The sequence below is a fragment of the Trachurus japonicus genome, chromosome 19 (genome assembly GCF_045865225.1).
Source record: "Trachurus japonicus isolate A0001 chromosome 19, Traja_1.0".
Taxonomy (NCBI): domain Eukaryota; kingdom Metazoa; phylum Chordata; class Actinopteri; order Carangiformes; family Carangidae; genus Trachurus; species Trachurus japonicus.
In genome coordinates this window covers 1,499,829-1,521,700 of record NC_140925.1, presented here as the reverse complement: position 1 = coordinate 1,521,700, position 21,872 = coordinate 1,499,829, and the positions used below count along the sequence as shown (strand labels likewise).

Genomic DNA, 21,872 nt, shown 5'->3' with positions numbered 1-21,872 from the left:
TTTCATTCTTCTCCTTCTTCCTCATCTTCCTCCTCTCCTTATTCTCCTTCTTCCTCATCTTCCTCCTCTCATTCTTCTCCCTCTTCCTCATCTTCCTCCTCTTCTCCTTCTTCTCTGTCAGAATGAATCAGTTTTGGGTGAACTCTCCCTTTATCGTCTCCTGGAGCAGAAACCTGATGCAGTGATGCAGTGATTGATCCGATCAGAGTTTGTTCTGTTCTGTGGAGCACAGCAACATGTTGCACACATAGAGGCCATGCAGGGTGTGTGTGTGTGTGTGTGTGTGTGTGTGTGTGTGTGTGTGTGTGTGTGTGTGTGAGCGCGCTGCACGGGAAGAAAAATCCTCCACAATAAAAGTCTCTCAGTTCTGCTTCATCAACTTTTAATAATTGAAATAAAAAAAAGTTCTTAAAAAACCCGAACGAGTCAAACTAATCAAATCAGAATCAGGATTAAACAACATGGTGAGTTTATTTATTCAGATTCCCATTAGACATTAGTTCATTATACAGCAAAGTCTCTTCTTCCCGGGTCCAGCTCATACAATTACACATTTAGTAAAAACATACAGAGTTAAAACAACGTGAAAAGACAAACTGAAACCACACGACGATGATCCATTGAAAGAAACAGTTCAACAGTTTAAAGATTTACAGATACAACACAAAACTGTAGCTTATAAAAAAAAACTACAAAGCAAAACAAAAAAGGAAACCAAGAAGTCAGTTATTACTGATAAATAAATGTATTAATTAACCTGTAACGTGTAGTTTAAATTGGTAACCCTTTAATTTAATTACGTGGTCATAACAGTTAATAATAACAGTTAATTTCATAGTAATTTCATGTTTTTCATAAAGGTAAAAGATTCACATTTTTCTCCACCAGGTCGTTGCAATTGATATTGATATTTCTGGGATATTTCTACAGTAAGTGAGTAAATAAATTTTTTTTAAAAATGGATAAAATAGGGATGAGGAATAAAATAAGATACATAGAAAAAAGTTAAAAAAAAAAAAAAAAAAAAAGGACAAGGCCGTTATAAATAAAAAGCTAGTCAGAGGTTTCGGGGAAAAACTTTTCATAATGACTTAGAAATGTAGGCCTATTGCTTTTTTTGTTGTTTATCAAGTAAAGAGATTTAAAGGGACAACAAGGAGTTTTGGAAAGCGAAGTGTTTCCTACTACATTTCCCATGAGCCTCCACACCGTGAAATTCTTTGACCGGTGCAAGACAGACTCATGTTTTCATTCATCAAGAATTAAAGTCAGAGGTTGGAAGACGATCACATACCGTCGTAGTTCCCACCATAAACGGAGATTCATACGGCGGCGTTATTCTCATGACTCGCCACGAAACCGAAAGTAAAGAAACGCTGGTCGGCTCGCCCAGCATTTCCACCACCACTAATAATAACAAAATAACCATAGAGACAAAACCATAGATTTATCTAAAATGGACCATTAACAAGTGGTAACGTAGATTCATCCACATTAATATCAGACTTTTTTATTTTCGTTGAGTTTTTCGTTCTGCCGATGGAGAAACTCCTCGTTGTCCCTCCTCATGAATGCTGCCGTTGGTTTAACTAATTAACCCGACAGCAGCAACAGGCGGCTACAGTTCAGCCCTGAGACGCAGAATAAAGCTCTGTTCAAATTAGCAAGGTGAAGTAAGACTCAGCTGTCTGCGGTCAGACTCCATTGGTCTGTGTGTGTGTGTGTGTGTGTGTGTGTGTGTGTGTGTGTGTGTGTGTGTGTGTGTGTAACTGAGGTTATATTAGTTCATATTAGTGGTGCTGTGGTGGATCCACTCTGTGACGACGTTTCAGGTTTCTGAAACTTTCAGAATAACCCTTTAATCCTGCACATTCACCACGCTATGAGATAATAACACAACGTTACCACACAGAGTTGTTTTAGAGGGAAATTCATGCAAAACCACTGATGCACGTTGCCTTCAGGGACAGTTTTTCATCAACAGTCTCTGAATTTACCTCTAAAACAACTCTGTGTGGTAACGTTGTGTTAGGACAGTGCACGCACAACCAAGACAGTGCAGGCAGGTGCAGGACAAAAAACAACAAGAAGAAAAAACAAACGATGTCCGCACAACTGCTATAATCGAGCTCCCCAAAAAACCACGAGCGTTTGCTTCTGCAACAAGAGGCTTATCACATCTATGCTTTAAAATACTCTGTCGCCTAATGGTTTAAACGAAGAGTTTGACATTAAACCATTTCTCTAAGGGTGTTTTGATAGTTATTCTCTGGTAACATTTCGATTGCTGTAACTGTTCTTCTATAATGTTGAAATAGTTTTTAAAATATATATTTTTCTATATCTTTCTACATATTTTTCTATTGATTCTTCTCTATATTAGCGTATATATTTTTTGTATCTCTTGTTACTGATTGCCTCGTGTTTAGTGTCTGATAATATTTTGGGTTATGTGTATATGTGGGTCCCATCTTGTTATGTGCTTAGTAATCGCTCAGATTTTTGATGTAGGACAATCCATGAGATGTTTTTTTGGATGTTTTAATTGTTCCAGACCTGCTACTTTAAACTTGACCTGTATATGGATTGTTATGGATGTGTAAACATGTGTTGATGTAACGACTGTGATTAAGTTGGGAGGGCAACAGGTGACATTAATTATTGGCAACCTCCCTTTATTTATGTGCCCCACCCCCCCACACATCAGATGACCTGATGAAGACCCAAGTGGTCGAAACGTTGTGTTATTATCTCATAGCGTGGTGAATGTGCAGGTCACAACTTGTCCACCAGCCCACGGCTCTGCTCCACCGTTCTAAAAAATATATTGCACCGACAATTAAAGGTAACGAACCTACTGCTATGACTATAGGGATAATGGCGATGGGCCAATTTGACAAAATGTTGAACTATCCCTTTAATAACTCAGGTTTTATGAACTGAGTCTGGTTGTTGTTGTTGTCGTAACTCGTCTCTGAGCTTCATCTGGTTTTAAACGTCTCTGGGACTCGTTTCAGTTCTAATGGGCCGTTTAGTGTGTGTGTGTGTGTGTGTGTGTGAGTGTGTGTGTGTGTGTGTGTGTGTGTGTGTGTGTGTGTGTGTGTGTGTGTGTGTGTGTGTGTGTGTGTGTGTGTGTGTGTGTGTGTGTGTGTGTCTCCCCCTGTGGGTTGAGTGATAATCTCATCTTCGGTGCCGGCGGGAGGCGAAGCGTCGCTGCTGCTGCTGCTGCTGCTGCTGCTCCACCTATCAGCCAATCAGCTGCAGCGCTGCACCAACACACACACACACACACACACACCACCTGTGGAGGAATCTGAGGGAGGAGCAGAGAGGAGGAGGAAGATGGAGAGAGTAAAGAAGAGGATGAGAAGAGAAGGAGGAGGAGAAGAGAGGGTAGAGAGGAGGAGGAGTGAGGAAGAGGAGCAGAAGGGGAGGTAGAGAGGAGTAGGAGGAGAAGAGAGGAGAAAGAAGAGAGCAGGAAGAGGGAGAGGAGAGGAGAGGAGAAGAGAGTAGGAGGAGAGAGGAAGAGGGAGAGTGGACAGATGAGGAGGAGAGAGGAGGAGGAGGAAGAGGAGGGGGGATGAAGAGAAGGAGGATGGAGGGGGGAAAGAAGAGGATGAGAGAGGAGCAGGAGGAGGAGAAGAGAAAGATGAGGAGAGGGAGAGATGGAGGAGAATGAGGGGTGGTTGAGAGGAGGAGAAGAGATGAAGAGAAGGAGGATGGAGAGGAAAGAGGAGGAGGAGGGGAGGAAGAGGAGAGGAAAGAGGAGAGAGAGGAAGAGGAGGAGAGAGGAAGGAGAGGAGGATGGAGAGGGGAAAGAAGAGGAGGAGCAGGAGGAGGAGAAGAGAGGAGGAAGAGGGGGAGGAGAGAGGAAGAAGAGGAGGAGAGAGAGGACAGATGAGGAGGAGAATAGAGGAGGAAGAGGAGAGGAAAGAGGAGGAGGAGAAGGGGGGGAGGTAGAGAGGAGGAGGAGAAGAGAGGAGGAAGAGGAGAGGAAAGAGGAGGAGGAGAAGGAGGGGAGGTAGAGAGGAGGAGAAGAGATGAAGAGAAGGAGGATGGAGAGGGGAAAGAAGAGGATGAGAAGAGGAGGAGGAGAAGGGGAGGTAGAGAAGAGAGGAAGAGGAGGAGGAGAAGAGATGAAGAGAAGGATGATGGAGAGGGGAAAGAAGAGGATGAGGAGAAGGGGAGGTAGAGAAGAGAGGAAGAGGAGGAGGAGAAGAGAAGGAGGAGAAGGGGAGGTAGAGAAGAGAGGAAGAGGATGAGGAGAGAGGAAGAAGAGGAGGAGAGAGGGGACAGATGAGGAGGACGGAGAGGAAGAGAAGGAGGATGGAGAGGGGAGCGAAGATGAGGAGCAGGAGGAGGAGAAGAGAGGAAGAGGAGGCGGAGGAGAAGAGAGGAGGAAGAGGAGAGGAAAGAAGAGGATGAGAAGAGGATGAGAGAGGAGCAGGAGGAGGAGAAGAGAAAGATGAGGAGAGAGGAAGAGGAGGAGGATGGAGAAGAGAGGAAGAGGAGGAGTTCCTCTGAGAGCGTCTCTCAGTCTTAATGTACATACGGTAGAAATGTTCCTCGCAGCGTCGTCTCTAGTTGTCAAGGCGACAGAGACCACCCCCCCCTCCTCCCCCCCTCTCCCTCTCCTCCTCCAGTGTGAATGTGAGTCTGATGTTTAACGGAGTGAAGTGACACTCAGAATCCTCCCACACACACACACACACATACACACACACACACACACACATACACACACACACACACACACACACACACACACACACACACATATACACACACACACACACACACACACTTCACTGCTTCATGGTCAAACATGTCAACACTTTGTTTACCCGTCTTTAGTTCAGTTTAGTTTAGTTTACTCACGTGTCGTCGTCCCTCTGTTGGCTGGACTACACTACCCATAATCCTCAGCTGCTGTTGCCATGGAGCAGACAGTCAGAGCAGCCAATCAGAGCAGAGTACAAGACTATACAACCTGTGTCCTCAACAACAACAACAACAACAACAACAACAACAACAACAGAGTTCAGAGAGCTGCTGGGCCGGCCAACCTCCGTCGTCATCCCGGGGGAGAAAACCATCGCTAATTAACTTACCTGCAGGTTTTTAGAGGTTTACCGCCGGCTGGTTACATTCTTTTTAGGAGATAAATGTTGGTCTCGTTGATGAAATGTAACAATTGTGGCAGTAGCATTAGGCCCCGTCCACACGAACCTGGGTATTTTTGAAACCGTGTGTTTCTCTTCACGGTTTGGCCTTTCGTCCACACGTAACCGCAGTCGTCGGCTCCTGAAACTGGAGTTTTTTGTAACCGGAGTCCAGGGTGAACTTTTTAGAAAACTCCGGTTTCAGCTTCATGTGTGGACAGGAAAACCGCACATTTTTCACAAAGCCCCGCCCCCCCTTAGTTACTGTTGCTAGCACGTCAAGTTCTCGACGCTGACCATGCGCTGACCACTCAGACGCTGAGTGGACTATTATGGCTACTGTGAATATCAATAATCACTAAACATGTGGACACTAATACAAAATCACGTGGTCACCATATGTAAACATAATGTTGAAAATCGGCTTTTATCAAAGTGTAAATTGCGGTTGGTTGTCACTACCCGATTTGCAACTCTACCCGATCTGTGACAGCCACGTACGGCAACTCCACTTGGACAAACTTAGTTGAATTGACTTAGGATCACTGCCCTATGTGCGTCGCCAGAGACGGTTTATCTTTTTATTTATTTTTTTAAATACTTTATTAGTAATGTAAACTGAGGGTTGGTTGTGGTGGTCTGGATCTTGATGCTCAGAAAACAGGAACAGAGGCGACTTTTAATGTTTACTGTCCTCTTTTCTCGCCGGCCTCATCACCATGACAACCACAAACAATCACAACTACCACAACACTCACTGAATAAACGAGTCTGCCGCGGCTGTCTTATGACGGACCTACGCGGTTTTTATTTTATTTTATTTTATTTTTTAATCATTTTCACAGTACCGTATTTTAAATTCACAGAACTTTAAGCATGTACGCAAATCGGGCAGTGCCCAAATGAAGTTTGTCCAAGTGGAGTTGCCGTAGGCATCTGTCCAAGAGGCCGGTCTGCGCATGCGCAGACCAGTTTTGTCACAGATCGGGTAGCGTCGCAAATCGGGTAGTGACAGCGGTCACTTCCCCACTGTTTAGCTTCCTTCCGTCCTGTACATTTGTTTTCAATGAAGCCTTTCAGAATCAATCAGTGGATCGATGGATTATCGTTACGATGTGTGTATTTGCGTATTTTGGTATCTGTCATAAACAAGAGATTACGGGCGGGGTGTGTTAGTAGCGTGGACTCGTCTCGCGGTGCCGGTCAGTTTGAGCTGTTTGAGCCTCCACTCTCCCTGTACAAGTTACAGCTGCTTCCTGTTAGGAGTGACATCGCCACCTACTGCTTTGGAATGCACATGACATTGTTTGAGACAGATTTGCGGTTTCATGTGGACGGAGTTATTTTTTATCACACTGGTGGTGTGGACGCAAATTTTTTTTTAACTGGGGTCCATAAAAGTTCGGTTTCAAAAATACCCGTGTTCGTGTGGACAAGGCCTCAGTTTGTTTGAATGAAAAGTGAAGCTTCATGTGTGTGTGTGTTGGCCAGAGGAGCAGCGCTGGTTCTGGTTCTGGTAACTGTCATTTTAGTCACGTTCAGGCTCTTTTTTGTCTTTTCAGTCGACTAAAACTCGTTTTAATTGTATTTGTTGTGATGTCACTGGTTGACGGTGAGAAAACCCCGTCACCATGGAAACACGTGTGAGGTCACTGACCATCGTCTCCTCCTCTGCTTCCTCCTCAGAGTCTGGGAACCACAGGGAGGTACGACCCCCGGAAGAAGTAAGTCCTGCTCCTCTTCCTCCTCTTCCTCCTCCTCCTCCTCCTTCATCTCTTCTCCTCCTCCTCCTCCTCCTCCACCTCCTCCTCCTCCTCCTTCTCCCCCTTCTCTCCTCTTCTACATCTTCTCTTCTATCTCTTCCCCTCCATCTCTTCTCTTCTACGTCTTCTATCTCTTCTCCCCCATCTCTCCTCTTCTACATCTTCTCTTCTATCTCTTCTCCCCCATCTCTCCTCTTCTACATCTTCTCTTCTATCTCTTCTCCTCCATCTCTTCTCTTCGATCTCTTCTCTTCTATCTCTTCTCCTCCATCTCTTCTCTTCGATCTCTTCTCTTCTATCTCTTCTCCTCTCCTCCTTCTCTTCTCTTCTCTTCTCTTCTCTATCTCTTCTCCTCCATCTCCTCTCTTCCTTCTCTTCTCTTCTATCTCTTCTCCTCCTTCTATTCTCTTCTATCTCTTCTCTTCTATCCCTTCTCTTCTATCTCTTCTCCTCCATCTCTTCTCTTCTATCTCTTCTCCTCCATCTCTTCTCTTCTATCTCTTCTCCTCCATCTCTTCTCTTCTATCTCTTCTCCTCCATCTCTTCTCTTCTATCTCTTCTCCTCCTTCTCTTCTCATCTATCTCTCCTCCTCCTCCTTCTCTTCTCTTCTCCTCCTTCTCTTCTCCTCCATCTCTTCTCATCTATCTCTCCTCCTCCTTCTCTTCTCTTCTCTTCTCCTCCTTCTCTTCTCTTCTCCTCCTTCTCTTCTCTTCTCTTCTCTTCTCCTTCTCCTCTTCCTCCTCTTCCTGAGCAGCAGTTAAACCTGTGAGACAGCAGCTACTCATGTTTACTAATGTGTGAAAGACTCTGAAGATTAATCCACTGGAAACAAACAAACAAACAGCCTTTTAGATTCACGCTCCTTACACACAACAACACACAACAACACACACACACACACACACACACACACACCCACACACAACAACACACACACACACACACACACACACACACACCCCCACAGCTGTGTTTTCATGCTGCTGTCACGCTGAACGTCTCTATTGTGTCAGTTAACACACACACACACACACACACTAACACTCTGTGAGGCCCAAGGCAGCCATTAAGAGTAATGGCTGCTGGCGACGGGTTGTCATGGAGACGGGAAGAAGAGGAGGAGAGGAGGAGCTGAGAGAGAGAGAGACCACAACAGACCAGAACAGACCACATGAGACCAGATCAGACCAGAACAGACCACATCTGAGAGGGAGAGAGGAGCGGAGTACATTTAGAAGAGCACAGTAGGATTTTTTGAAGTAATTGTGGTAGTGGTGGACCGTTGATGCTGGCAATAGGCCTATTTCACGAGATTCGGAAGTGACGTCACACAGGGTAAATCAACATCCGGTCCGGTCAGCTGCAGCTAGAGCGATTGACAGAGTGGCGACACTTTTCATTCAAACAAACTAATACGACCGCCACAAAAGATTTCATCAGTGAGACTAACATTAATCTCCTGAAAAAAGTTTAACCAGTCAGCGGTAAACCTCTAAAAACCTGTGGATAAAGTTACCTGGATGTAGCTACGAGCATCTGCCTACTAGCCCCCGGTCGCTGCCTGCTAGCCCCCGGTCGCTGCCTACTAGCTACTTTAACGGCGATGTTCTCACATTAAAGAATATTAAGACTTTTAGCAGCTTTACTGCTATCACTGTCAGTTGCTGCTGAACGGCGATAGCAATGCTAATTTGTTAGCCCGTCGTTAGCATTAAGCTAGCGGACGTTATTCTTAGTTAGCATTAAGCTAACGGACTTTATGCTTAGTAGTGGTACTGGCTGTGTGTGGTTTGAAGGTTGTTTCAAATAATGTGGGTTTGAGTGAACATCTTTGATGATTAAATACATATCGCCGCTTAATATGTTTTATGTATGGCATTATTACAGTAGGCTAATGATTAGCTGTTAATCTTCCATTTGGACAGTGACAAATAAAACCTTGAAGCAAGAAGATTTTGTTGGAGAACTGACATTGATATACAGTAATTCAGTAACGGTTGTAAACCAGTGTACGGTTTAGTTTTAATATTTTGCCGTTCAAAAGCAAGCTAAACAAAGTCTTTTCCATCATCTCTTCGTATAGCCTACCCTGCTAGAAAAACCAGCATGGAAATGCTGCTGGTCTATGCTGTTTGTTTGTTTTTTAGCAGTAGCCAAAACCCACTTCTTTCTCAGGTCTTTATTTCGGAAACTCGTGGAAATGCAAGTACGGCTGTTTTTGTCTAGAATTTGTACACTGAGGTACGCACATGGATGTATTATATTACGCAGCAGAAGCTTTTATTTTTGGATTCAGCCATTGCGCTTCCGCGACCGGAAGTAGTTTTACCCTGTAACGGAAACCGGAAGTACCTAAACCCGGAAGTCGTGAAATAGGCCTATTCAACCCACTCTATAATAACACTAGGCTCTATGTTCATTGATAAACAGAGCGGATTGAGGATTTTGCTTTTTTGATTAGGCTGTGTGACGTCTGACAAGGATCAACCCCGCCAAGTTTAAAAACACACCGGCAGCAGCGCACACTGATCTGCAGCTACTGAGACTGTTATTATTCTGTCACCTGAGTTAACGAGGTGCACGTGTGTTTGGAGCTGACGAGAGGAGAGAATAAAGAGTGAGACAACGCGGCCCTGAGGAGGAACAGTGAAGGACTCAGCTGTAATGGAAAATGACCTAAACCGAGTCCAGTAGAGCTGTAACTGTGTAGTGGAAAGGCGTGCAAAGTAATGGTAACTATCCTGGAAATCCTGCTTTACATTGTTTTAACATCTAGGTGTAAAAAAAAAAGAAAAAAAAAAGATTTTCTGGGATAAAGGGGCAGATTACATAAGATTCTTCTTCTTTCTGCTCCCTTTTGTTGAGATTTGGGAGGTTTTTGTTTTTATTGTAGCTTATTAAAATGCAAGATCATTTTTCTGACTGAGTTATTTCCCGATATCGCCGTGTATCTGCTTTCGGAGAAGTTCCGCTTTTTTCCCCGTCCTCCGCCGGCCTCGTTGTCTTCGTTGTCACATTGTTGCCGCTCCACAGAGCGCACATGGCTAATTAATATGCACGTGCTGACAGTGTTAATTTCGTCAGACGAGACGAGACGAAAAATATTCGTCAACGATGGGTTTTTTCATGACGAAAACGAGACGAAGACGAGACGAAATCAATGCCCTTAAACACTGACTGTGACGAAATTTACACGCATTTTTTGTTGACGAAAAAAGACGAGACGAAATCTACTTAATCAAATAAAAACGTAATAAAATGTCTCTTTCTTTTTTCGTCACAGACTTTTAAATTACAATCCAAAAAGTGCCACATCACTGGATGCATGTCAGGTTTTTTCTCCTTCTGCGCTGCTGCCAGGGGTGTGTGTGTGTGTGTGCCTGAGTGAGGAACACACACACACCGGTGCTGTCTGTGCTAAGTGCGGCGAGTAGGCTACAAACTGGCAAGGGGGGGGGGGGGCATGGCCATTGCAGGAGGGGTGCGGGCGCTGTAAACCGGCAGCGGAATCAACGGAGATCATGAGCGAGCCGGAGCCCTCCCGTTCACATCATTTCATTTGTCAATCGCTGTGTTTTATTTTGAAAATTAACCGGATTCTCTCGTTGTTTCACACAATCGTTAACATCAAAGGGCTCCGCTTCTTGGCGCCTCGCGGCTACTCGCGGCGCTTCTGCGGCTGGTGTGTCCCTGGCGTGGACGCGTCTCCACGCTGGTCGGTCGCTTCTGCGCTGTGTGTGTGTGTGTTCATCTCTGTTTAGATACTGACAAATAGCCTACATAAACACACACACAAGCTGGAAAGTTGGCTCATCTGACAACTGTCAATAATGACATAAATCTTGTGAGATGAGAGAAAAAGACTAAAATGAATCTATTGGTTTGAGTAGATTAGTTGTGATTAACATTACTGTCAATCTGCTTTCAAAGACTAAAAAAAGACTATTGACTAAAACTATACTAAAATGCTTTGGATTTTAGTCGACTAAAACTAGACTAAAATACTTTGGATTTTCTTTGACTAAAACTAGACTAAAATGCCAAGACTTTTCGTCGACTAAAATGTGACTAAACAAAAAAGAATACAAGCTGACTAAATATGACTAAAACTTATAAGGGCATTTGACACAAGACTAAGACTAAAACTAAATTGAAAAATAGCCGACAAAATTAACACTGCGTGCTGACCATATATGGTTGTGTCTAGGCGTTCCGGGGGCGGAGTAAGAGGTGTGTTCACGTGTGCACCATTCTTGGGTCCGGTGTGATTTATTGCGGAGAGTTGTGCTGCGTACGCACAGTTTGCTAGATATGAAAAAGGTGTAAATATTTTGGGTGTACGCCATTTTTGTCTTTTCGCCGTACGCAAAAATGTAGTAGCAGTTTTACACCCTCTTTGATAAATGAGGCCCCACATCAGACCACATCAGACCACATCAGACCAGAACAGACCACATCAGTCTGGTTCTGATCCAGTCTGAGAGCTGCAGAAGCTACGGGACACGTGATTGGCTGAGAGCTGCAGCAGCTACGGGACACGTGATTGGCTGAGAGCTGCAGCAGCTACGGGACACGTGATTGGTTGAGAGCATGCTGGTCTGCACAGTGAAGAGAGAGACAAGAGAAGTTTGAAGTTGTGTAATTTGTGACACGAGGAGGAGGCAACGAGAACCTGAAACAACCTCTACACACACACACACACACACACACACACACACACACACACACAAACACACACACACACACACACACAGCTGTAGTGTTGGTCGTGACTGTGAGTTCTGACTCATCTCTCTCTTCAGTCTGATGCAGGTGTGTGTGTGTGTGTGTGTGTGAGCTGTTACCTGCAGGACTGGTGTGTGTGTGTGTGTGTGTGTGTGTTATGTTGATCCAGATGTTTGTACAGATGTTTGTCCAGATGTTGAGGTTGATGCAGTCTGGACTGATCCGTGACTTTAGGACACTCCCCCCAGGAGGCGCTATAGAGCTGCTTCATTCATACTGATACAGTTACATCACTGACTCCCCCCAAAGCAGATTCATATTTCAAACGCTTCTTATGTTAAATATTCAAATTATATTAGAATATTTAATGGTTTCATTTATGTTTGTTTGTTTTTACCTCATTATACCTATAACAGCTTATTATTCACTAAAGGGCATTGCAACCAAATCTGTCATGTAACATCTGCAGCACACAAGTTTTACCAACTCACTATAAAACTTCAAGAAGGGAAATGTAAATATTCTAAGTAGTGGAGCAACGAATGACAGTTGATCAGTGATCGGCACCAAGTGGTCGCTGATCAATCGATTAAAAAAAGAAAAAAAGAAGGTGTGTGTGCCGTGTGGGAACACGTAGGCACCGCAGCCTAATAAAGGGGCGATTAAAAAAAACTCTGTTTGATTGATCTGCGTCGTTGTGGAAGTAACACGTTTCACCTTTGATTGGCCTCATTGTTAAAATAATTTGACTTCTGTCTGAACAGTGAAGTTGGCGCTGACAGACAGATGTGTGTTGAATGTTGTGTTATTTTCTACTGTGAGTTTCTGTGAAGCCAAAGACAAGACATGTATTCGATGATGAAGATGAAGATGGTGGGCTGTTGTCAGGACGATGCATCAGCAGGAAGCGATGACTTCCTCCGCACTGAAGCTGTTACTGTTGAACAGCAGCAGGCACTTCCTGTCTGACACACACACACTCACACACACACACACACACACACACACACACAGACACACACACACACACACTGAATCGTGACTCGACATCCTGTCAGTGACGAGTCGTTACGAGCACCTAGACAACCATAACGCCTGTGTGTGTGTGTGTGTGTGTGTGTGTGTGTGTGTGTGTAACGGCCTGTGAGCTGAGAACACGACTCACTGAGGATTTGCTGCTGCTGCTGCTGCTGCTGCTGCTCGATGTTGTTGTTGTTGATTGGGCGAAAACAGGTCACGTGACCTCAGACTGACTCATGGCTCTTATTATGAAGGAGCCTCAGAGCTGCAGGACTTCCTGTTGTGTTGTAACCACTTTCTTTGTGTGTGTGTGTGTGTGTGTGTGTGTTACTGTGTGTATGTGTGTGTGTTACTGTGTGTATGTGTGGTTTTTATTGCACCACAAATAAAATGAATGCAGTTGTTTTCATGACATTTTTATGCCTTTTATTTTGGCGGGGGGAAGTGTAGACAGGAAGTGAACAGCCGATCACTGTGATTGATCCGCTCCCTCATGTATTATCATTGAACATTGACAGTATGAAACTCTCTCTCCCCTCACCTGTTGCTCCTCAGCGGTAACCATGGAAACAGGAAACTGCTGCATTGATGGTTTAGAGTTGTGTGTGTGTGTGTGTGTGTGTGTGTGTGTGTGTGTGTGTGTGATGTCACAGTGCGGTTGTGTGTGTGTGTGTAGACGTCGACGACTTCCTGGTTCTTTCCTGTGGCGGCGGATGGAGACGATGAGTTTCCGTGGATCGGTCCGCCGCTGAAAGTAGTTCCCTGAGGTCACACACCTGTCACCTGTCTTGCTCTGACTCCTCCCCCTTCGCCTGCTCTGCCCGGCAACAACACCACGGCTGCTCTCATTGGTTCGTCACAGCGACATGAGAAATAAAACAACCACAACAACAATCAGACGAGTTTTAAAATATTTTTAATCTATCTATATTTGAATCAGTCGTCATCAGGTTTTTATGACCAACCGGGTAACCGTGGAGACCGCAGCACCTCAACCTCAACGGGCTCCTCTGATTGGTCCGAACAACTTGATGAGTCAGATGAACCACAAACCAATCAGTGTGATTGATCCTGATGATTATTGGTTATTATTATGTGTCCAATCAGTGACTCAGAGGAGGAAACACACACACACACACACACACACATACTGTTCTCTGCTGTTTACAACACACACACACACACACACACACACAGAGACACCACTTCCTGTGTTCAGCAGATGAAGCAGCTGCTTTGACAGATAAGAAAAACAAAAGGGTTTTAAAACACACACACACACACACACACACACTTACACACAGTGACACACACACACAGTGACACACACACACACTTTCTTCTACTGTTTATTTGATGTGGTCAAAAAATGAGCAGCAGCAGAAGGAGGAGGAGGAGGAGCAGACGGTTTTATTCCATGTGAACAGATGAATCTGATTATTGATCCGACCTGATCAACCTAACCTCAGCAGTGTTTCCCCGGCAACTGTACAGACCAGAAAATAAAATAAAGAATAAGCAAAAAATAAGCGACGTATTCATTCAGAAATCACACACACAGGAAACAGCCACCTAGCAGGCGTTTCCCTCCACCTCCACCTCCACCTCCACCTCTACCGTGGCGAGCTGCCTGAGGGGCCTAATGCTCTGGAGATGGAGAGTAAATGGGCAAAACGAAGGCCGACTACACACCAAGCTGCCTCCGAGACCATTGGCACCACCCAAAAGCACCACCAGGATCGGTTCGACAACAGTTCCACTGAAATACGGGAGCTGCTGGAAACCAAGAGGAACTCAGGATCATGGAAAACGAATAGTGGATCAGAAAAAGGCCAGGAGATCCAGAGGCGCGCAGACGACAACACCACCCATGCCTTCTACGAAGCAGCTTCTACAAACTCCCTGTATGGCCCATAAAGACGAAACACCGCTCCTGTAAGATCAGCGGATGGGTCCATACCACACAAGGACAAGCAACAAATACTGGATTGTTGGACTGAGCTGAGCACTTTCATGCCTTGCTCAACTCAACAACTCAACAAACTCCACCGATCCAACTGTCCTGAATGAATCCCAGAAGGGGCGGCAGTGGCTCAGGTGGTAGAGCGGGTCGTCCAATGATCAGAGGGTTGGCGGTTCGAATCCCGCTCTGTCCCGGTTGCTGCCGTAGTGTCCTTGGGCAAGACACCTTACCCACCTTGCTCCTGATGGGTCGTGGTTAGCACCTTGCATGGCAGCTTCCGCTATCAGTGTGTGAATGTGTGTGTGAATGGGTGAATGTGTATGAATCCTACTGTAAAGCGCTTTGGGTATCGTTAAGATGGAAAAGCGCTATATAAATACAGACCATTTACCATTTACAAGTTCCCTCCCTTGATGAACCCCCGAAGTTCACCGAGGTCCTCTCTGCAATCAGGAGCCTCAAAAATGATGGCCCTGATGGACTTCTGGCTGAGGAGTACGTCTTGACGCGACAGCTATTCCATTTTATCAGTGACATCTGGCAAAACGAGATTTTGCCTCAAGAATGGAAGGACAGCCACATTGTCACCATATATAAAAAGAAGGGACACGAGTCATCCTGTGGCTGGCAAGATCATGCTGTTTCGCCTCACAACACCCATAACAAAGGCCAAGTACTCGCTGCACGACAAGCCCAAGAGAAGTGCAGGGAGCAAGATGAGGATCTCTACATCACCTTTATTGACTTGAACAAGGCCTTTGATACAGTCGACCGGGAAATCCTTTGGATCATATTGCAAGAAATATGGCATTCCCCCCCAAATTTCTACAACAACATCCTCAAGCAGTTTCACACTGACATGCAGGCGAGTGCACTTGTTGGTGGCCAGAAATCCCCCTCTTTTCTGGTGAAGGTTTGGGGGGAAGCAGGGGTGCGTTCTGGCCCCTGTCATCTTCAATCTTTTCCTGTCGGCAGCCTCATTCCTCTTCCACAAGACCATCAAGGAAGAAGGTGGTGTCCGAGTTCAGTTCCGCCTTGACGGGAGCTTGTTCAACATCAGGCGCCTACAGGCCAAGACCAAGACCACAGTCAGCAACATCCATGAACTGTAATACGCAAATGATTGCGCACTCCTGGCCCACAGCCCAGCATCCATGCAAAGGGCTTAGGATATTATGTTATCCATCTACCGGTCACTAGGCCTAGCAATAAACACCCAAAACACAGAGGTTATAATGCAGGTGAGGTCTCCACCCCCTGACCTTCCCTTGTTCAGCATCAATGGCTCACCCCTCAAGGTTGTGCAGCAGTTCCCGCTATCTCGGCAGCATACTAACATCCACATGCCAAGCTGATGACGACATCCATGCCCGCATCAACAGCGCCTCCTCTGCCTCTGGTAGACTGCGCTCCTGTGTGTTTGAAAACAGTCACCTGAGACCATCAACAAAAGTGTCAGTCTATACCGGGCAGTGTGTGTGTCTACATTGCTTTATAGGTCAGAAGCCTGGACTGTTTATCGTCGACATATCAGACGTCTGGACGCATTTAACATCAGATTGCCTCGCCAGGTGCTCTATGGCCAGCTCCTGACAGCCAATAGAAATCCAGGTGGCCCAAAGCTGCGGTACAAAGATCAGCTGAAGGGGACTCTAAGGAGGTGCAACATCACCCCAAATGACCTGGAGTCAGCCGCAGCATGCAGACCACTGTGGTGGCGCTCTCGCGGCCACAGCGGGGTCGCAACAACGGGCAACAAGTGAGCGCTGGAAACTAGAATCTAAACGCTGGATATCACAGTTTTACCCCAATTTTATACACTGGACCTTTAAGAGTGTGTTTACGTCAGCAGTGTAGAGGCTCCTTGTATATTTCATAGAAAGCGTGTGTGTCCTATCCTAACCTTCCAATTTGCAGTAGCTATTGGGTGAACTAAAATCTGAATGCAAATATAGCCTACCGTATTCACCCGAATATAAGATGACCCCCCCTTTTTCAAGACCTGTTTTTGGAAAAATACTTTTTTAAGACAAAATCATCAAGAGATCAATCAATAAAACAGCAGTGGTAGGAATATTTATGGTATCATTGTGTAATTTAGCATTCCTCTTGCCGGTTAAAATCTAATGCAATGCGATTTTCAGACACCCCCAAGGTGGACTGTACCATATCTGAACCTCCGTCAGGTTAGACTGTCGACAGCTACCTGAGGTTCAGTCCATAGGAGAGAGAGAGAGACCTATGTGCAGGTAGCTCCCTCGTTTCATAGTGAAAAGACGTCTCTATGTTGTTTACAGGCGGGTCGGACTGGGATCAGCTGATCCCGACTGATGCCTAGAGAGAGGAGGAATCCTCACACTGTGTAACTTGTTGATTCCTCCTCTCTCTAAACTCCCTCGTTTCGTCGGCCGGGGGTATTAAAGAAAAAAAGAAAAGAAAGAAAGTTGTGGGGTAATTTGAATACTGATCTTCATTATCATAAAATCATCTCTCCTCTGTTGTGTGTGAGAGAGAGGAAGGAACGCTCTGACTCGCTCGGAGGAGTCGCTTGGTGTCGCCCGTTGATTTACATAATAAAGATCTGGACCCCGAATACAAGACGACTCGTCTTCTTCAGAATTTTTGCAATGGAAAAAAAATTCTGTCTTATATTTGTGTCAATACACTAAATTGCAGACTGATTGCTGCGCCACCTGACCGTCACACTCAGTACGTTCACATGCAGAGCTTAATCCAGCTCGGCTCAAAATTCGATTTTGGCGTCAAGTCGGACTTCTGTCCTTGTCTCAATTTACATGCAACTGAGAAAATGGAATAACTGACGGGGTCCATCGCCCCCTTATGCAGCGTCACCGTTGTTTCAGCGGATTAATACGCCCTCGGCCCCCCTGTCCTGTTGACTTTTCTGTCACCTCGTAAAAAACTGAATACAAACAACTTATAAGCTTAATAATAAATTCTCAACTGCAGTTCCCGACCAGACGCGCCAGTCTCTGTTTTTTTTTTTTTTTTTCAATAAAACACTCTGCTGGTGGCGCTGTGTAAAATGCATTGAATCTGCGCTGACGTTGGATTTTTTTCTTTACTTTACCGGGTTCGGGCGGCTTCTCTGCTCCACTTGGTGCCGTCTCTACGGTTGTGGAGCAGCGCACATGCATTGTCCAGTTATACTCCGACTAAGGTGTATACATGACGGAGAAAATCTAATTCCAATCGCATTATCTGGGTGTCTTAATCGGAGTTCTCAACTCTGATTTCAGTCGGACTAAGGTGTTTACCTGCACTTCAGTTGTCCAGTTATAGGACATCGGATTAAGGCAATAATTCGTTTTTTTCAAGTGTCATGTAAACGTACTGACTGAAACACTGAGTCCCATCAATCAATCATATCGATCGATTAATAAGAAACTGGAGGCTCCATCCCTTCCTGCAGCTTCTTCTGCTTCTTCTTTCCTCTTCAGCATCAGTCCTGTCCTCTCTCACCTCCTCCTCCTCCATCCTCCATCCTTCATCCTTCATCCTTCATCCTTTATTCTTTATTCTTTATTCTTCAGCCTTTTCAAAGCCTGAAGCTGCTGCTGCCCTTCCCCCGCCCGCCAGGGTTTACACAGTCGCTGTACCGCGTGTGTGTGTGTGTGTGTGTGTGTGTTCCTTCCATATCACTAGGTTCACTAACTGCCCCCCCCCCCCACCCCCCACCCCCTCCCTCTCTATTCGCTCCTCTTCTCTAACATCTCTGTTTCTTTATTCCCTCCCTCCCTCTCTCTCTCTGTCTCTCATTCACTCTCTCGCTCGGTCGCTCGTGTGTGTCTCTCTGTGTGTGTGTGTGTCTCTCAGTGTGTGTGTGTGTGTGTGTGTGTGTGTGTGTGTGATTATGTGTCGCGATGCGTTCGCGGTGAACAGGTGTTCAGCTCAGTCGGAGTCGGAGCTCCACAGCAGCAGCAGCAGCAGCTCATACACACAGAGAGACACACACACTGTACCAGGGACTGAGCATCATCACACCTGGGGGGTTTTACACACACACACACACACACATAGAGACACACACACAGACACACACACATAGAGACACACATAGAGACACACACGCGCGCGCTGACAGTGAGATGCTGTGTGGCTGGAGCAGCAGCAGCAGCAGCAGCAGCAGCCGTAGCCCAGGAGAGGAGCTCCGTCTGGGGCCGAGAGGAGCAGCTGGACTGGTGTCAGCTCAGGTGAGTCTGGACTGGACCGAGCTAGACCAGGACCAGGACCAGGACCAAGACCAGGACCAGGACCAAGACCAGGACCAGGACCAGGACTAGGCTCTTCTCTTCTCCTCTCTTCTCTTCTCTTCTCTTCTCTTCTCCTCTTCTCTCCTCTTCTCTTCTCTCCCATCCGCTCCTCTCCTCTCCCATCCGCATCTTTTCTCTTCTCTTCTCTTCTCTTCTCTTCTCTTCTCTTCTCTTCTCTTCTCTTCTCTTCTCTTCTCCCCTCTCCTCTCCTCTCCTCTCCTCTCCTCTCCTCTCCTCTCCTCTCCTCTCCTCTTCTCTTCTCTCCCATCCGCTCCTCTCCTCTCCCATCCGCTCCTCTTCTCTTCTCTTCTCTTCTCTTCTCTTCTCTTCTCTTCTCTTCTCTTCTCTTCTCTTCTCTTCTCTTCTCTCCTCCTCTCCCATCCGCTCCTCTCCTCTCCTCTCCTCTTCTCTCCCATCCGCTCCTCTCCTCTCCTCTCCTCTTCTCTCCCATCCGCTCCTCTTCTCTTCTCTTCTCTTCTCTTCTCTTCTCTTCTCTTCTCTTCTCTTCTCTTCTCTTCTCTTCTCTTCTCTTCTTCTCATGTTCTTCTTTTCTCCTCTTCTTCTTAAGCCTGTGAATATTCTCATTCATCCAGCTCATACTGTAGTTGTCTCAAGGGAATTTAAATCGTACGCAACTGGACTTGGTTATGCCGGTGCATATTCTCATTCGTCCAGGTTTCTCTCCTCTCCTCTCCTCTCCTCTTCTCTCCTCTTCTCTCCTCTTCTCGTGTTCTTCTTTTCTCCTCTTCTTCTTAAGCCTGTGAATATTCTCATTCATCCAGCTCATACTGTAGTTGTCTCAAGGGAATTTACAGTAAATCGGATGCAACTGGACTTATTGGTGGTTATTTGTCTAGGAAGACGTTTCACTCCTTCATCCAAGAGGCTTCATCATCAGTTCATGTTCACATCTGACCAGGCTTCTTCTCCTCCTCCTCCTCCTCCTCCTCCTCTTCTCCTCCTGTGGAGCTGCAGTCCAACCGCACACACACTGCAGCGGTGTGTGTGTGTGTGTGTGTGTGTGTGTGTGTGTGTGTGTGTGTGTGTGTGTGTTCTCAGCAGCAGCAGCTCCATTACCGTTACAGAAGCAGAGAGACACGAGAGGACTTGAGGATTTATAAGTCTCCCTGTCTCCCTCTGTGTGTGTGTGTGTGTGTGTGTGTGTGTGTGTGTGTGTGTGCGTGTGTGTGTGTGTGTGTGCGTGTGTGTGTGTGCGTCAGGTCCGACAGTAAGATCTCCCGTCTGGCTCAGCGCTGGAACCAGAACCAGAGACCAGATGCTCTGATCCGAGACCTGAAGCCCCTGTTCTACACGGGAACCCCCCGATCCTCACTCAGTCTGGACAGGTGAGCGCACACACACACACACACAAACACACACTGTACACACACACACTGTATACACACACACAAACACACACAGTACACATGTATACACACAAACACACACACACACACACTTGGTTATTCTGCAGAGAAACATCTGTTGCTTGTAGTAAGAGATGATGAAGGAGACTACGATCCTCACTCAGTCTGGACAGGTGAACGCACACACACACACACTGTACACACACACAAACACACACAGTACACATATACATACACACAAACACACACAGTACACTTATACACACACAAACACACACACACACTTGGTTATTCTGCAGAGAAGCAGAGAAACATCTGTTGCTTGTGGTAAGAGATGATGAAGGAAACTACGACTCCCATGATGCATTTCACCAGGAATCGTCCAATCGCTGCAGAGGGTTTTCAGACTTTGCAGAAACGTGTCCATAGCAACCGCAGCCGAGGCTCATGGGTATTGTAGTAGGTAATGAAGTAGACCTGGACTCTCTGATGTGGACCTGGACCTGATGTGGACCTGGACTCTCTGATGTGGACCTGATGTGGACCTGATGTGGACCTGATGTGGACCTGATGTGGACCTGGTCTCTGATGTGGACCTGGACTCTGATGTGGATCTGATGTGGACCTGATGTGGACCTGGACTCTCTGATGTGGACCTGATGTGGACCTGGACCTGGTCTCTGATGTAGACCTGGACCTGGTCTCTGATGTAGATCTGGACTCTGATGTGGATCTGGACTCTGATGTAGACTTGGACCTGGACTCTGATGTAGACCTGGTCTCTGATGTGGACCTGGTCTCTGATGTAGACCTGGACCTGGACTCTGATGTAGACCTGGACTCTCTGATGTGGACCTGATGTGGACCTGATGTGGACCTGATGTAGACCTGGACCTGGTCTCTGATGTGGACGTGGTCTCTGATGTGGATCTGGAGCTATTTATTTGACTTTTTCAAACGTCTACTGCTCCGGCATACTTTCACCTAGAGACTCCATTTAAACTTTAAAATGTAGACACAAGTCTCGTCTATTAGTCTATTAATTGACGTGTGGATAGGTATTATAGTTTTTGATCAATCACTGGTCAATGACCATGATCATTTTTGGAGAAATGTTGAGATTATAATAATGGGTGTGTATTGCACGGAATGTTCGTGCTAGAGTGGGTGACATCATCAACTAGAGTGGGAGAAGTTGCCAGAAATTGTCTGAAACTTTTCTCTTTCCACGCTGCTCATGGCCACAATTTTCACTCTACACACATGATTTTTTCCACAGTTGTAGACAAACTTGTCCTCTCTCTAATGATGTGTTCAACAAAGCAGAGAGACTTACAGAATTTGAATTGTCAGCCTCTAAGTGCGGCCACGTCTGTCTCTGCTCCTCATTGACTCTATCACAAAGATTTTCTGAGAGAAGCAGAACGGACCTCTGTTTTAAACTCACGAGTGTTTCCAAAATATTTACTGTAGAAACACCAAACTCATATCAAATCGTTCAGGAAATCCTTACAGTGATGATGGTCTGGGTTTTGTTCTGATAGGAGCTACCGTTTTGTCAGAATAAGCCCAAATGTGAGACCAGTGCAGAGGCGGA

General features: G+C 45.9%; 1 protein-coding gene across 4 annotated transcripts in view; it reads left to right on the top strand.

Moving 5' to 3' along the window:
• The window catches only part of ankfn1a (ankyrin repeat and fibronectin type III domain containing 1a), a 92,303-nt gene that overhangs the window by 27,229 nt on the left and 43,202 nt on the right, over window positions 1-21,872 (top strand). For all 4 annotated transcript variants that reach the window (XM_085761749.1, XM_085761747.1, XM_085761750.1 and 1 more), the window contains exons 6-7: window positions 6,849-6,886; window positions 20,129-20,254. In XM_085761749.1, the coding sequence (XP_085617875.1) occupies window positions 6,849-6,886; window positions 20,129-20,254 (164 nt within the window). The remainder of the gene's footprint in view (window positions 1-6,848; window positions 6,887-20,128; window positions 20,255-21,872) is intronic.